General features: G+C 43.9%; 1 protein-coding gene across 1 annotated transcript in view; it reads left to right on the top strand.

Moving 5' to 3' along the window:
- The window catches only part of Gabat (4-aminobutyrate aminotransferase), a 114278-nt gene continuing 95569 nt past the window's right edge, over window positions 1-18709 (top strand). The window contains exon 1 of the mRNA XM_080282595.1: window positions 1-118. Within this exon, the coding sequence (XP_080138721.1) occupies window positions 49-118 (70 nt within the window). The 5' untranslated portion in view covers window positions 1-48. The remainder of the gene's footprint in view (window positions 119-18709) is intronic.

The raw sequence follows: 18709 nt of genomic DNA, 5'->3' as shown, positions 1-18709 counted from the left end.
ACGTGGTACGGAGTGCTCCTGACATCAGTACTTCACACCGCCGCCAAGATGAGGGTCCTCTCCCGCAGTATCGTTAATCACGCCAAGAACCACCTCGTTAGGAGCCCCGTAATCACAGGTAACGCTATGAACACTGCCACTCTCACTACTTCCTCTGCTCTGTACATGGTTGCCTTACTAGAAAAAACAAAAAAACAAAAGTCAGAATAAAGGTATACTTTATATTCACGGCACGTGATCATCAGTTTGGGGGGGAAAGTGCGAAAATTGCATAACAGCAGCTTACCGTCACGCTCTATGTGACAATGCTGACAGGAGTTGCGTAACAGTGATACGAAGGTCTCAGCGTGGTCTCACACACCTCCCAGCACACTCTGCTTGCCTTCTCACTCATCCGTTCCCATCCTCTCCATTCTGTCACTAACAGCCAATCCCAAACTTCAGCATCAATGATCATTTTTGCATAACTGTACCTCTTCTGAGAATTTCGATGCCCGATGAACCACAAAGTGAATGTGGTTATGAATGTCGCTCAAGAAACAACAGTTACTTTAGTTTCATACGGAAGAAGTGACTGCATTAATATAAGTAATACAGTAGACTACGACTTCCACACTGGAATTAGTCTCAATTATGCAGCGCTACGCTAGCTCTTAAGTACATGCTTTAACGGTCTGGTCAGACACATTCGACACCCGACAAGGACAAAATTTAACACGGTCACTCGTTATGAAAATCAGTTTTTAATCATAGGCGACGAACGCATAAGCTGTGAGTGATGGTACTTTGATAGTATTAACTATGAAGCAGGGTAACAACAACGCGAGGAAGTGACATTCGCGTTTTGTACTGTTACATCGTGGTCACACGATTTCATACAACATACAGTTTCAGACAAGTTCCTAAAATTTTATACGATAGCGTCCCAAGTCAAACACGCCTCAGAGGTGGTTTGAAATATGTTGCATGAGTCATACATCATACAATTTCAAACAAAAAGAAAGTGACACCATGCTGCTGCAGAATACAGAGTTTATGATACACGTATCGTACCTCCATGCTGTCGACCAATCCATCGCGCCGGATATCGAAAGTCTTGGGACTGTCACATGGACATATTAAATATTCGTTAAATTTGAACTGTACAATGCTGTATCTTACTGTAATGATGCTGTACTGACACTACTACGTGGAAAGAATCATCGAGATAAGTTTAAATCAATTCAGGTAAATATATAAAAATGCTGATACATGTTACCCCATAACATTACTTCCGAGCCGGCATCAAAAGGCAAATTACCCACGGCACTTGCTGTTCAACATACTTTGTGCATTATTTTTCGTTACTTTTTTTTTTCTATTTAAGGGGATTAATGTGGAAACTATCAACAGTTGAACCTTTCTCTAAATAGGCATTGTAAGGAATGTAACTGTGGGCAGTCTGAGGCACGAGATGATAATGACTATATTGTCGGCATTCAATGGTGGTTGTGAAGTAAGTCATGTAATACTGCAGAGACTCGTATATATCTCCTTATGCTTTGGGATACTATCAGTAGTTATTGCAGATGATAATAACAATCTGTAGTACCGTACCAGCTGGACTGCTCTTCACTGTTAATAATGTCGGACTGCCCCGCAAAGGAGGGTTTTACTGGGGAAATTATCAATAATAGCATAAATATTCAGTCATAGCTCAATTTAGGATCATCATTTCAGAAGCGATACTCTTAAAATTATTCTTTGTAACGAAGGAGACTTGCTCATGACTGGCAGGACCAGTAACACTTTCATGGTAGCTATCTTGACAAAGTACGAAACTAATTTCCGAAGCCACACGTCCTGCAACGCAGCTGGGAATGTTTTGTTGATGTCAATGATGTACCGCGTACAAAACACGGAATGTGATATATGACGATGAACAATACAACTGCAATACAACATACACGTGGTGCCTACATGGCTTATTTTGTCGTATTTCATTATCAGTCCACGTTCAAAACAACGTCGGACCTTCTTTTATAAACTTTACGTAGTCGCAGTTCCTGCTGTTTCCCAAGAGTATTTCACTTGTGAGGCAGACTGCAACTATTATAATATTAAGTATCATATACAGTATATATATATATATATATATATATATATATATATATATATATATATATATATATATATATATGAGAGAGAGAGAGACAGGGGCTAGTGCGTCCCCACAAAAATTTGCGGGACTAACTAATAGCCTTTCCAGCATACAATGTTTGCAATTACCATTATCTTTGTTTTCATATCATTATTGATCTCAGTGACCACTTCTGACCAGAAAGTCGAAAAAATTATTTTCGTATATTTTCACGTGTCGTAATTTCCGAAAATTTCGCGCCGTACCGTCACACGCAATCGCCATTGTTTTCTGACACTCCCTGAACCTACCCGGACCAAATGCGAAAAGAATTAGGTCGGTATCTATTACCGCTCGAGGGAAAGAAACGAACAAATGCCTAGATGTGCATTTTCGCGTGTTGCGATTTGACAATTTCGCGCCGTCGCGTTGCTCGTGATCGCCATTTTTTCTGACACTCCCAGGACTTACCGCGACCTAATGCAAAAAGAAATACGTTGATATCTATTACCGGTCTCGTGGGAGAAACAAACAAACGCACAGACACATACATAGTTTTATATATATATATATATATATATATATATATATATATATATATATATATATATATATATATATATATATATATCAGTACCAATTTTGGGAATTCAATTTTTTGACGGAAAACTCGGACCATTAATAATCCCAGTCACAGTTTAGAAGCTGAAAGTGTTGTCATTACCTAGAATTTGTGCAGATGGCAGATTCTGATATGATACCATGACATCCCTTCATGTGTTTGCATATTATGTTCGCACCCCTTTGGTTTTTTTGCATTACCATTACAACACCTTCACTATTCTCGCCACACATACCCTTCCTGATTCGTACGTAGCCAGCACAGGAAAAGTTTATTTGATTCAATTCCTCCGAAGACAAAGTTTGGTCCTGCAGTGAACCTAATAACGACCGACAAGGATGCAGATACCCGTAAGTCAGTATTGGGGGGGCGGGGGTGCATAGAATCTCAGCTGTCCTGTACGATAGGGTACTACTTCACTATTTGAACAGTGACCTTAAAAGTTATCAAGGTATATACCTATCTCACCGACCTCTACAACACACACACACACACACACACACACACACACACACACACACACACATGCGTGTGAGTGGTGTAGCTGGGATCCGTGTGAAGATGCAGTACAGTATGTCTAATACAGTACATAGCTATTAGTAAAGTAACAATCTGTAACCTGTTGCTGCGTATAGTACGAAAATCGCGAATTCTGATCGATATAGTTTTTAACCCTTTATCTATAAGGAATACGCCTTTGTTGAATTATGTGTCGGTTACCAGAGCAACGTACTAAATGGAAATATAACTGATAAACAGTAAAGCTTTATCGTATTAGTGACCCTGCTAGAAAGGGTACAGACACATACTTACCTACCGCCACCTTAACAGACGCAACCTATCTACAATCACCTTATGTAAGTGGTTTCATCAGTGTGGTAACTACTTAACAATGAGATTAGTTTGTACCGAAACACCCCAAATTACTGCAATTTATGTACCCTATATTACTTAATGTGGTATGTTAAAACTGTACGTATAAAGAAATTAACCTAATGTGATTCAGTGGTAATTTTGCAAGTTTAAAAAATATATAATTTAAATAGTCACTGGGCATCATTGCATAGCATACAGAATACACAATATGTCTTGTTATGAGTTGCATTTTTTCTACGCTTTTTCTTGTTAAACCTACGGTAAAATAAAGAAAAATAACTTTTTAAAGTAATTGTTATTTATAAGGATGAATTGCCTGTTTCCGAACTTTATACTGTAGTACTAGTGACACGGAAAAAGTTGTGTTGCTGTGGAACATGCATGGCCCGCAGTGATGGTTTTACATTAAGGCCGCCGCTTGTATTGCTGGGTTAGCAAGGACGTGGAAGAAACAGGTTGAGTCCACCAGTCTGACCGTTCCAGGACTCGAACACGGATTCTTTCAGTTGCAGCAAAGCAAATGTAAAGAGAGAGAGAGAGAGAGAGACAGTGCCTCTGCGGCCACCCCTCTTTCTTCTCGGTTGTGAGTAGCTGGTGTGCGCGAGGTGTGGCAGGTCTGGACCATTAAGAAAGTCTGGTGGGCAGTAGTGCCAAGTGTGACTTCTCTGATAGACTGTTGACTTTTGCACGACGGTGATGTTACCTTTAAAACACTTTATTCTGCGTAAGAAAGACCTTTTAAAATCGAGAAGATTAGATATACACGTAGATATCATTAACTCCTTCAGTACGACGGGATTTTCAAAGCTGAATAGAATCGTCTAGAGGTAGCAAGAACAAGCCTTCATTTTAGCGAAGGGTTTTCCTGCTTACGACAGCCAATGATAATTGGTGGATGAATGAGCAGGAAACTCATCATCACAGAGACACGCTTCCACACTTCGAGAACTGTTGGCCTCTTACCTACCAACTAAAGCCTAGAGCAGGTTTTTAACCCCTGCACCAAGCCATACCGTGTGGGTGGGCAAGGAACACCAGTGACTGTCCTAACTCCTATCTTTCCTTTCTAGTCCAGCAGTGGGGACGCACCATGGGGTCTGTGATGCGGCATAACATTGTACGTACACTGATTAGAGCTAGGCTTTACTGATGTCACTGTCTATTAACCTCTCACTCCATGGATTATTCTTCTGCTTCTGGGGGATCGAACTTTGAAAACTGTTAGTGGTTATCACTGACATGACTTGGAAACCCGCTGGACACTACTTGCCAAGTTGTAAAGAAAAACGATTTTAATTCTGTATACGGTACCTGAGTGTGTGTGTGTGTGTGTGTGTGTGTGTGTGTGTGTGTGTGTGTGTGTGTGTGTGTGGAGTTTACACATGTAGACTGGATGCTTAAGCCAATTTTTTTTTTTTTTTCAGTTCAGCATCCACGTAAGCGATCGATAACCACGAAATAAGGAAAGAATATTAGATTATTTCAAGGCAGTTTAGGGCTTTCATGTATTGTACGGTACTAGATTACGAAAACACATCTTATTATTTTTAGTTTACTTCACCATTATCTGCGTTAACCTGAATATATTACTGGTGCAAGAAGCCCTCCAAAACTCATGGGTGGCCGGAGTTACCTCATATCCATCGTGGGTTGCAGGAAAAAAAATAAAGGGTTAAGAAGTACTGGCCCAGAGCAACTGTACCTTCTACCTCCTACGCTACAATGTATTTTATCAGTTTATTCTTTGTATTACTGGAATATATTATTTGAGGAGAGCGCCCCATTACTGAATGCGTAAATAATAATAATAATAATGATGATGATGGTTTTATTTCATCCACAGTAGTCATACCTACTATAACATGTATAAGTTACTGTTTGAATATACTGATTACCGATGGGTATTCTGTAACTCATCCAGTTTGGAAACTCGAAGCTGAAGTTATTCGCCTGGTGGCACCAGGAATCTATTACAAAAGCCGTCATCTCATCGGGTGGGCAGAAGTAACAGGCCTACAGTAACGGGAGGTTATCTGGTGAGACCCTTAGGCCGTATTCAGAATTTTTTTTGTTCAAGATGATCATTGTATATGCTTGTTTCATAATTCGTACAGCTACCACACACTTACAGAACAAAGTAGGGACTAATAACACGAAAAAAATGGTCCCTCTTCTCCTCCGTCCCCCCCCATCCCCTCCCCCCAAATACTCTTAGTACGAGACGCAGTGTCAAGGGCGAGTCGCGGCATGTGTGTGTGTGTGTGTGTGTGTGTGTGTGTGTGTGAGAGAGAGACTAAAGTCCGGACATGACCAATTGCCATAAATTACCCACCTGATTGGCTGACTGATGGACTGTGTGACTTGCTCGGTCCGCTTTGCACCACATGACCCATAGGAGAGTTACTGGAGATGATCAAAGAAGCAGGAACACTTATGGAAGTATTCTTGATGGCGCAGGTGAGTTCAATGTGCCTGTTTCATAACGACTTATTTTCCATATACCTTAAGGTTCTCGTGTATGTTATTTATTTCGTTTTAATATCGACTTCATTTGGATCCGTAATACAGAAGAGAATACTGAGGTTTTGTGATATGTAAATCGTTAAGGAAGAAGTGCTGCGAAGCGTCCTATGTTGCTTAAAATACGGCCCGTGAAGTGAGTGAGGTGAATGTAAAGATGGAGGATAGAATGCTTGAATATGATGTTAAAAGAAGCTGAGTGTTACAAGGCGTGTAATATGATTGGAAAGGCAATGACGTGAATAGAATGATGAAAGACAGAATTACTGAAAATTATAATAAAAGAAGTAAAAAGGCGAACACTGAATGAGGCAAATGGTAAGTTAAAGAAAATGATTGAAGACCCTGACTAAAGACATAGGAGTCATGTGTGTGGAAAGATGAAGGGAAAATGATTAGAAATGACAATAAAAGCAGCAAAAAGATGCAAAGTGAGTGATGTAAATGAAAGACTGAAGATGAATGAAGACCGAAAGTACAGACACAGGAACAGGATGGGAAATGCAGAGACACGTTCTAAATGTATATGGAAAGTGAATGAGAGATTACCTGATGACGATGTTAAAAGGATAAAAAAGATGCAGACTGTGCGATATGAATGGATAGATGAAAGGTCGGAGATCGAGAATAAAGATACAGGATGATAAAACTGACACATGTCGGTAAGTTGTGTGATGCTATGAGAGTTATAAAGGAGAAAAACGATTTACGAAGATGAAAAATGAAACAATACAAGGTGTGTGATATGCAGTAAAATGGGAAGCAGATGACGACTGAGAGGTATGGAGGAGAGAAAGCTTTACGATGATGACGAAAGAAGCGACGCGACGCAAGGTATGTGATGTACTGTAGAACGGGAAGGAGTGGATGACTGAAGATGGTGACACGGGCAGTGATGGACAGAAATGAAGACTGAGGACTGTAGACAGACACACTTCCCTATTTTTGTTCATTACTGCGTGTTCCTCACCGTTTTCAGTTATTGGTTACTTTATTAGTTTTCATAAATGAATATCTATCGGTTGCACGAAAGTCATTAAGGCACAGAAGTTTACGATTTAAGGAAGAGAGGTTCCTTGATCTCCGCTTCACCTCATCTCGTGCACCATGACCACCAATTAATTATCCCTCACCGCCCTCCTTTCCACCACTCCACCAGCACTACCATACTCCCTCACTACGCACACACATTATTCTTCCACCACAACAAAAGCGTCACCGCACCACCACCGCCATCAACACCCACCACGTCATAGCTTCCCCACCATTATAACAACACACAGTCACCACTATAACCACTATCACACAACCCTCACCACATCCCCACCTCCACCACACAACCCTCATCACACGCCCACCCCCACCACACAACCCTCACCACCCCCCCACCCCCACCCCCACTACACAACCCTCAACACTTTACCATTACATACAGTACGTATACGTCATAACTCTACCACCGCTCTAAGGCTTCCTAGCTTACAAGAATTGCATAAACAATCTCTCTCTCTCTCTCTCTCTCTCTCTCTCTCTCTCTCTCTCTCTCTCTCTCTCTCTCTCTCTCTCTCTCACACACACACACACACACACACACACACACACACACACACACACACACATAAACTTTGCACACTCGTCTTTCCAGTTTAGAGCCACTCTCACTCGTTTCCCTCACCACCTCTACTCATGAATACTGATATCTTATTTGTGATCCTCATGTATCACCCATCTTACTCAAGTTTTCTCCTGCCATTCTCGGCCCTCAGTTACACACACACACACATACACGCACGCACGCACACACACACACACACACACACACACACACACACACACACACACACACACACACACACACACACACACACACACACACACACACACACACACACACACACACACACACACACACACACACACCAATATTATATAAAAGGTAAAGTAAAAAGGGGGTTAGGATGAGGATAGGGCAGATAGTAGTAATAGTACAGACAACTGCGACCCCAAAACATCGAGACGTGAACCCAGGGATTTTGCAGGAAACCCGCCACTTTAACCGGATGTTTCCAGAGACCTTTTGTGGTGACTGTGTTGAAGGACTACCTGCGTTGTGACAGTAAAATACATGATATGAGTCAGTGTGTTGCGGTGTGCGGGACTGTGCTGTAATGTGGGCAGCGCGAATTATTTGTGACTTGTATTCTTTGATGGTAATGAAGGTGATGGCCTGGGTGGATGGATGCCTGGTGATGGTTCATGAAGGGTAATGTCTGGCTGGTGGCACAGACGGTAAACAGTTGTAGCTGACACTACTGTGGTGCAGGTTTGGTTACTTAACTGTTGCAGACAAACGCTAGCTTGGAAATGCCCTCTCCCTCAGTTTCGGTTAATGGAATTCGAACTCATTCCAGTGGATCCCCCGAATGTGCGAAAAGTGAAAATCCGACCGACCACCAAATTACTCATCACTCCGGCTTCTCGCTCTCTTCCGTCCACTCTCTGCTCTCCTCTCTAACATCCCCGTTACTCCCTCACCCTTCCTTCTTACCTCACAAGCCTGTCGCCCTTTTCCCTAAACCTCCTCCAACACTCTCCACCTTCCCATTCCCCCTACAGCAGTCTTGCCACTCACTGTTCTCTCCACCCCACCACCACCACCCTCCCTTCCCCCCAGCCGAGGACCTTCCCCAGCCAGGTCCTTCATATCTGGCTGGGACTCAATAAAGGCTTCAGGAACGTTGTGCCGCGGCACCTGCGAAAGAAATGAACCCACATACTTCCCTCCCTTACATAATGACTGTAAAGGGATAGCTGTTGCTAAGCTCTCTCTCTCTCTCTCTCTCTCTCTCTCTCTCTCTCTCTCTCTCTCTCTCTCTCTCAGTATTCCCCCCGAACGCGACATTCCAGCCACAGAAATACAGAAATAAACACACACACACACACACACACACACACACACACACACACACACACACACACACACACACACACACACACGAGAAATCCGATAAATGTCCCAGTGAGGTACTTCCGAGGGAAACAGCAAGCAAGACGCTGTGGCAGGGAGTCGATACGAGGTGGATGGGGATATAGGTCAACCGCACCTGCACACACACACACACACACACACACACACACACACACACACACACACTTTTTCTTCTCTCTCTCTCTCTCTCTATCTCTCCTACTTTCCTCCTTCATGTTAATTCTCTTCCCTTACCTTTATATTCATCTCATTACAAACCCACTTTCCTCCCACTCACTCATTCCTCCTACTTTCTTCCTCCTACTCACCCCTCTCTCCTCCCTTCTCTATTCCTTCCACTTATCCCTCTTTCCTCCCCTCTCTGTTCCTCCCACTCACCCTTCTTTCCTCTCCTCTCCTCTCTCTTTCTCCCGACTTACACCCTCCTCCTTCCCCCTTTTTCTCCCACTGTACCCTTCCTCTTCCCCCTACGCAACCTTCTCTCCTCCTTTCTCTTTTCATCGCACTTTCCTCTCCCTCCGTACCTCTCACCTTTTTCTCTCCCCCCCCTCCCAGCGTTGTCTCTGTTATCATTTCTCTCCGTCCCCACCAATGTCCCTCGCCCACACCATATCCCTCTACTCTTTCCATTCTCTCCCCCTTCATCACTGTCTCAACCTTTACGCTTGTCAACATCACTGTCATTTTCACCCAATTCTCTCCCTTCCCTCATCACTGAATCAGCTTCTCTCTCCTCCCACTCCATCACCTTTTCCATCTCCCTCCTTCCTGTCCCCTTCACGCAGTTAGTTTCACCCTTTTCTCACCCTCCTGTCCATTCTCCATCTCCGTCCCCATCTCTCCCAGTGCCCTCTTCATCGGTTTCTCCCACTCAGATCGTTGCTCCTGTCCCGTCCCTCTCACTCTGACATTCTCCCTCTCACCTACATCCCGCCCCACTCTGCTCCGTCCTGCCTTTCTCAGACAAGCCCACCAATCTTTACTTCATTAAGCCTTTAACTGTCTTGACCATTCCGACCTCGCCCTGTCCTGCCTATCCTTGCCTGTCCTTACTATGTCCCTGCTCTGCCGTGCCCTACTGTGATGTACCATGGAACTTCCCTTGCCTTGCCCCGTCCTGTCCTACTATGTTCTGTTATGCACTGGCCTAGCATGCTCCTCCCTGGCCATCTTTGCCATGCCCCTTTCCGTCCCACCGTATAAAACATCAACATCTATGACTTCACTTCGTCCTCCCCCGCCCCGCCCCGCTCCGCCCCGCTGCTATTGATCACCGAAGCAAGGTATTGTTGGGGCGGCACGAGATCTGGGCCACCAATGATGAGGAGGAGCAGGACCAAGACGGAGGGGAGTGATAACTGAGGAGGAGAGAAGGGTGGGAGCAAGGGGAACGGAGGAGAGAGTGATGGGGGGAAGTGGAAGGAGAAAAGTATGGAAGAGGAGGAGGGAAAGGGGAAAAGGAGGGAGAGGAAAGACGAGGATCGGAGTTGAAGGAGAGTGGAAAAAAAAAAAAAAGGATGGAAGAAGGGGAACGGAAAGAAGGAATGGAGGGGGGAAGAGGGAAGAAGAGCAGATGAGGGAGAGATGAGAAGAAACAAAAGGGGGGATGGAGGAGTGCGTATGAGTGGAAAGGGGGTAGGAGGGAAGGGGAGAAACAGGAAGGAATGGGGAGGGAAGGAAAACGGAAAAGGATGTGAGGGATGGAGGGATGCGTGAGGATAGGAGGGGAGGGGAAGGATGGGAGGAAAAGGGAGAGAAAAAAAAAAAAGGAAGGATGGGAAGGAACGGTGGATTGGCTGTGCACGAAGAGGAAATATGAAAGGGGGAGGGGGAGGTGGAGGTGGAGGAGACTGGGGGAAATGGAGGGAAAATGAATGAGAATAATGGGATAATTAGGGAAGAAGGAGTATGGAGGGAAGAGCGAAGTGAAGGGGAAGAAATGGAAGAAACGAAACGAAGGCTGAAGCGAAACGGAGAGAAGTAGGAGGGAGGGAAGAAGGGAAATGAGCGAGGTGGAGGGATGGCTGCGGGGAAAAGGAAGGATGAGTGGCATGGAGAAAGGGGAGATCGGGAAGGGAAAAATGAAGGAGGGAGGGATGATGGAGAAAGGAGGAGGGGAGGGGGAGGGAGGAATGAAGGAATATGGCGGGAGGAGGGGATGGAAGGAAGAGGGGAAAGGGAAATGGAGAGGAAGGGAGAGAAGAGGGAGGGAAAACTGATGAAACTAGGGATGTGAGACGGAGAAAACGCTGATAAGTCTAACTTTGGATGGTAGGGGGAGAAATTGACCCTCTTAGGATAAATATATATAATAAATTTACAGTAATTAGGGGAAGACTAAAAAAAAATGAACAAATGTTAAGCAAAACAAAGCTCTACAGAAGCTTACAATTGTTAGATTTTTTCTCATTACTATTTATTTGAGTTTGGTTGTATGGGAATGTTTGTTGAACGAGTGATATCAAAGTAAAAACAATCATATGCACAAGCTCAGAATTTTGTGAATATGGCACCAGATAAAATGCATAATATGTTTATCGATCTTAAGCCTCCACAAAATATTCAGGCGACTGTCGTCTTTATTATATCCAACTTTATACGAAATGACTTATCCGAGGATATGGCTGTTGAGTTAACGGATTTTTTTTTTTTTACCAGTCAGTCCCAGGACGTCATTTCATTTTATTGTCAACTAGTAAGCACTCAATGGACACAACCTCTGCCAAGGCCAATAATTTTATGAAGTACGATAGTAATTACATTTTCCTACCAGACGAATACTTTTACGGTATCGTACAGTTAATTTATTCTGTTATCTTAGTTTGCAGCGCATACCACCGGCAAAGCCAATAAAATTTATGATTTGCATCTGGGTCCGAATCCACCTCAAAATCTAACAAACTCTTCCTTGACCCATTGGCCACCTACCCACAGGATATAACTGAAATCCGGTAACAACTTTTTGAGATACCCTTTACACAAACAGACAAACAGACACGGGTGAATACATTAATTGCGTCCAATTTCGTTGGCAGTGATAATAACATGTGATACTATTCATAAGGTGAGTAATCCTCTGTGTTTAGCAGATAACAGCAAAGGATAAGTGAGACGTAACAGCGTTGCAAGGATACGATGCAATACAGGGAAACCGGATTAAGATGATGATGATGATGATGATGATGAAAGCGCAGCGAAAAATGTAGGAGAGGTCACACATATGTGAAAAGCAAAATGCGGTGAAACAATTAGAAGAGAGCTGAAGAAAAGGAAAAACCGATCGATGAATGCTCTCTTTAAATACTCTCTCTCTCTCTCTCTCTCTCTCTCTCTCTCTCTCTCTCATCAAGTCCCCAGACTGCTTCGTACATTCATTACGAACTATTCAAAACTTTCGACAGACGTTTACCCCCCATCCCCACATCCCCCTCCCTTCCCCCTCCCTCACCTTGTCCTCCCTCACCACCCTCACCCTGCCCATCCCGTCCACCAACTTTGTCTCTTTATCACAACCCCCTCCTCACTACCCTTACCCTGTCCCCATCCCCATCATCCCCATCCTGTGCCTCCCTCACTCCTCGCCCTTGACCACTACCATAATCCTGCCCCCTCCCTCACCACCTCACCCTGCCCCCTCCCTCACCACTCATCCTGCCCTCTACCTCACCACCTCACCCTGCCCCCTACCTCACCACCTCACCCTGCCCTCTACCTCACCACTCACCCTACTCTCTACCTCACCAATCACCCCTTCCTCCCCATCTCTCCCACTATCTTTCCATCTATCAGTAACATCTGTAAAATTTTCCCTCTCTCCTCTCACTATGTTTATTTGCTTTCTGGCATACCGGTACATATTCTTCCTATATTTTGGCTTATTAACTCTCCGGAGCCCAGGGCTGCTGTACGTTGGGCCTGGTGGGAAGGGTACTTAGCGTACTGCCCTTCGCCTATCGGATCATAGTTGCGACGTTAGTATGTCCGTACCTTAGGGTTCCCTTCTTATTTAATATTTAAAAATGACCCAAACCGTCACATCTGGATGACACTGGTCTGTAGAGGGTTTTCTGCCTGTAATCTTTATCATCTTCCACAACCTGAAATCCACTCTTTTACTTGCCATCGGTCAGGCTGAGTTTATGTCGTACCGTTTCCCTTTTATGTTTGCTGTACATTCATATGTCGCATACTAAAATATACCGGTAATAATTCGGTCCTCCAGTAACTCAGTCCTCCTCCTCCTCCTCCTCATCATCATCATCATCATCATCATCATCATCATCATCATCATCATCAGTTTCGTTTCCGTTTACATCCTCTACCCAGTTTACTGGTATTCGCTTCTCCCTGACAAAAAATTGTTTTTTCGAAAGAAGGTTCAACGAATGAAATCCAAAAATAAGATGAGCACATTTCGACATATTTAACACCCTATTTAAAACGCTGAAGTTCACAGCCAAATGGAATCGGAATTAAGGAGATTGTTCCCGAGCAAAGCAGAGCAGTTGTGTACATGAAGGACTCTGGTCAACTCTTGAATTTAGAGTTGGTCGGAAACTGGGCGAATGTGCGCAGAGGAACGTGCAAAAAGAGAATTAGGAAAAAGTACCTAGTATTACATCAGTAGTAAAGACAAAGTGATGAAGCTGTGACTGAAGGGAGTCGGTGAGAGAAAGGATGTTAGTGATACGATATGCTTTTGACTCCAGCCTGTTTGGAAGGAAATGCTTTACTCCAAATATGAGCTAAGGAGACCAATGTACGGAGTCAGAACTGCACATTATTAAAGAAAGCAGAATCAGCTCAGAACGCACAATCACTGAGGAGTTCATCTGGTAGGAAAATTCGCGTGATCTTTCCATGACAGATCACGAGAAAAAAGGTACTGAAAATGTAGAGACGATGGAATTCATTCTGTGTTGTTGAGAGTAAGAGCACAACCTCCCTTCCCTCTCTGTGTTGTTGAGAGTAAGAGCACAACCTCCCTTCCCTCTCTGTGTTGTTGAGAGTAAGAGCACAACCTCCCTTCCCTCTCTGTGTTGTTGAGAGTAAGAGCACAACCTCCCTTCCCTCTCTTTTCCATCCTGTACCTGTCCCTCCCTCCATTTTCTTTATCGCCCGCCTCTCTTATCTGTTCTCAATCACATCCCTTCCCACCTCCCTCTTTCCCACCCCTAGCCAGTCTCTCCTCCCTCTCACCCTAAAACTTTCTTCTCACGTCCCTCTCTGTCTCTTCCTCCACTTCCACCCAACATTCTCTCTCTGTCTCTCTCTCTCTCTCTCTCTCTCTCTCCACACACACACACACACACACACACACACACACACACACACACACACACACACACACACACACACAATTTGATCACACAGGATTTTCTCTCATCCCTCCCTGGTCCTCTCCCTCTCCCGCCGCTGTATTTCCTTTTCCTGCTAAGGATTCACTTGCCAAATCGAGCGATTTTGTTTGAGTAAGAGAATCGTGTCAATGGGTTACCAGTGATCTCGATTAACACTTTCGCAGCAGTGGACAATTTTTATTTAAGCGGATGTAATCTTAAAATCAAATGTTTTAAGCGGATCGTCATATTGTTAATCCGCTTCCAAGTTTCTCAGTCGGCGTTATACACACAGCCAGCGTCTTGTCCAAACCTTTTTTTTAGTATCTTCTCACTATTACCACAGACTTTTAGCTAACATCAGCCTTATCTTTTGAAGTATCTGAGAACCTAATCAGTACACTTTGTTTTCCCGAAACATTTCTTGCCCCACAGTGTATAGTTCTTTACACCTCACATACAGTTCCCGAGTTGTTTTACCTACGCATGGAGTCTGTCGGCAACACTGTTGAATCATTTTCAGCATTACGACATCTTCTTCCTCCCCCCCCCCCTTTTTTTTTTTTCTTTCTGACTACCGAACAGGCTGTTTGGTGCACCTCTTGTACCGCGGGAACAAGAAAAATCCCTCCACTTCGAAAGGTCTTCCCCTAAGCTAACCAAAATCTTTTGGTAGTAATAAAAATACGGACGTCATCGAAATGAAGAGGTTAACCAGAGGAGGGGCAAAGATGGAGGGAAGCCATCAGTTTCTGTCGGTTATTTATGAAACATTTGTGAGCATTACATGTGGTTAGCCGGCATGCTAAGTTACAGAGTGCATTCAGCAACAAGGCAGAGCCATATAGCCTTTACTCATATTATGGGTTTAAAGACTAACGTAAATTAGGGGCGTGCATACACCTCTGTGGTTTTTGTTTTAACATTTTTAGTACGATGCTGTCTTTCAAATTCTTACTATCAGATAATTTCATTCAAATTAGAAAAGAGATCCCGTAGCAGCGGGGTTATAAAGACTGGACCTAATTCCCCAGTTAAGAATACATATCTCTTTAAGCTGAGGAGAACTGCAAGGTGGTACCAAAAGTTTTACCTTGAGTGACATAACAGTGATAGGGTTTATAATACAGTATACTGCAGTGTGTGTTGGTTGTATCCCTCTCCTCCGCCTACCCTTTCCCCACCACCACCCTCTCACCTCTCTCCTATCACGATTCATTGCCTCCACTCAGTTTCCCTTCCCCTCCATGCCTCTCTCTGCCTCATTGCCTCACTCAATGCGCACATCTTACTTCACACTCGGTTACCTAACCTTTTCACTCACTACTTCACTCATCTTTATTTTTTTGGGGGGAAGGAGGGAAGGAAAGTTGCTTATATGACCATCGTTTTCACTCACTACTTCACTCATCTTTTTTCTGACTTTTATATGGGAGGGGGGGGGAGCCACCGTTTTCCTCATCGTTTCACCTCTCACTCCAGTTTTTTGGTCCACGTTCAAGTGCACTACAACTCCAGGCTCCTCCTTCATTTGTATCATCACTGGGGACTCAAACGATAAAAACACTTCCTGCTACGAACACCATTAAGCCACTGGTTAAGCCTCGACGCTGCAATACATTTCAACAGTTACCGTACGTTCTCGGTAATTGCTCACAGTACATCCACATCCCACACCAAGCACTGTGCTCCCCCTCCTCCCTAGACGTTACATTCTGTTCGCCCACATTTTCAACACCACCATTTGGCGGACGGAACTCAAACTCCTTTCAGTGCACTTCCTTATTATCATCACCACAGGAATGCACTCCAAACATGAGCGATGGTACTCATTTACACAAACTACAAGAAAGGAGACTGGACAAAATTCACCGCAGAAACAGAAAAACACTTCAGCACATTAACGAAGATACCCATCACCAACATCGACAAGCACGTTATGAAATTTAACATCATACTTAACGGAAGCACCACATTCTTCGAGGCAGCTGAAGACAATGCAACCCTAATTAACCTCACACCTGAGCTTGACCACCTCATACAGCAGAGTGACACGCTGAAACCCAACAACCCTTCCCAGACACAAGAGAAACCACCACAAGGCTCCAGCAATTTAAAAAAAAAAAAAAAAAAAAAAAAAAAAAGACGCCAAAACAAACAGAAAGAAGACGGAAATATAGAAGGCCTTCATCACCGGCTGCACAAAAACTCACTCCTACAGCTCACTTACACTATCAAAACAATGTCCTCCCTATTAGAGAATATTTCGGTATGTGAGGCACACAATTCTACGTGGCAGCCACTGCCAACACAACCCCCCCTATCATTATATGACTGAAAAGCCACAAAACACAACTACGTGCATAAAACAATCACCACACAAACATTATCAAACCCTCATTAATAACATCCCACATCCAAGTATTCAACACTAGCAGTAAAGAAACGCTGCATAATCATTTCCGTTGCTTAAACCGGGGTCGGCGGGTCTGCACGGCCTGAGAAACCGGGGTTATCAACAACAGCAACAACAATCCACTGCCTCATTCTTCACTTTAGTTTTCATTGGTTTACGTCACACTTACACAACCTTCTGTATTCGCTGTCTCATACCTCACTGCAGTTTCTTTGGTTCAATTCACACTCACGTACACAGCTCATTCCTCAATTTAGTTTTATTGGTTCATTTAACTATTCTTTTACTCACTGCCACATCCCATATTTTTGTGGGAGGGGGGGCTAAGATAGAGTACTTGACACACATTTACACAACCTGTTTACGCACTGGCTCATTCCTGACTAGTTTTTTGGTTCCTTCATCCACCTGGGCTGCTTTTCGTGGCTTGTGAGGCTGGTTAACCCCATCGCCATGAGAGATCTCCCTTTAGGTAATGAGAATCGTCTGGGAATAGCAACAATGATATAGAACATTTTCTTACTGCAGGGTTAACGGAGATTGACTTAATTCCCTTCCCTACGAGGTCTTCCTTGAGCTGAGTAAAATCGTCTGGTGGTACCGAGAGTAACATAAAATACACGTCATCGTACCGAACACCCTGATACGGTGTCCTTTCATCCCTCTAACTCGCCAAATGGAGACCGTAGTGGTGGTGGTAAAGGTGGTGGTGGCAAGAGGGGTGGTAGTGGTGGTGGTGGTATTAGTGGTGATGTCGTGGTGGTGCTAGTGGTGGTGATGGTGGGTTGGTTGGTAATGGTGGTGGTGGTTCAGTAGTGGTGGACTGAGGCTATAGCTCTCAAGGTCAGACTTATAGTACTGAGTCTAAGTGGTTGTTGCTTGTTGTTCTTGGTGTCTTTTTTCATCCTTCAGTCTTGCTCACTCTTGCAGTCCACAGCAACATTTTTTTTACACTTTCTTGTTTCTTTGTCTTTTCATTCTTCTTTGTTTTTCTTTTTAATATGCTTTAGTGTCCTCAGTCCTTTGTTTTCTTTCTTTGCAAAATCTACTTTCAATGTCTACCCAATCACTGCTTCCTAGCTAACATTTTCAGTTTCCCAGTACTGCTCTCTCTCTCTCTCTCTCTCTCTCTCTCTCTCTCTCTCTCTCTCTCTCTCTCTCTCTCTCTCTCTCTCTCTCCAGCCTTCCTACCACGACTACGCCGTACCAATGATCCCCTATCCTCGCAACACTTGCCTTTCTGACAGGAGGGATTATTGTCTGTATCCTCCTTCCCTCCCCCCCACATCCCTCAGGTCCCCGTCTCCACACTTTTGCCTTTAGCACGATCACTGTGATGATGTATATCAACTCATACTTCTCTACGAAGAAACCTTTTTCATTTTCTTTTCGCTAACTTTCAGATAAGCTTGTTCAAGCCGAGAAGGACGTCTCTTTTAAGAGAGACTAACAAAAACATCAATTAATCCTTAAACTTCGGTTAACGACCTCAGTATTTTACAGTGACCAAAACCAGACGATTTTACTTACCACTTCCCGAGGTCTAAATGCGGTATCACTCGGACCATCCTTTCGTAGAACAAAAGCCAGTGGCAGCACAGAATGGCAACATAAAATAGCGTTGCCTATCACACGATGTTCCACGTATACCTAACTACGTTCTTCCTATTCCTTATCAACCTCATTCCGGTTATAATTAGCTTGTCACACCCTAAGTCAATGGACCTTGGCCACAGCAGACGACGCACGATAGAAGCCACAACCAGATAAACTATAGAACAAAACTATCATGGGCGTTGGCTACTTGATCAACCAAAAAAGTCTCTGA

This window comes from Coenobita brevimanus, chromosome 94 (genome assembly GCF_032717465.1).
Source record: "Coenobita brevimanus isolate Jiangsu-jjx chromosome 94, ASM3271746v2, whole genome shotgun sequence".
Classification (NCBI taxonomy): Eukaryota; Metazoa; Arthropoda; class Malacostraca; order Decapoda; family Coenobitidae; genus Coenobita; species Coenobita brevimanus.
This window is presented reverse-complemented; position numbering and strand designations above follow the sequence as displayed.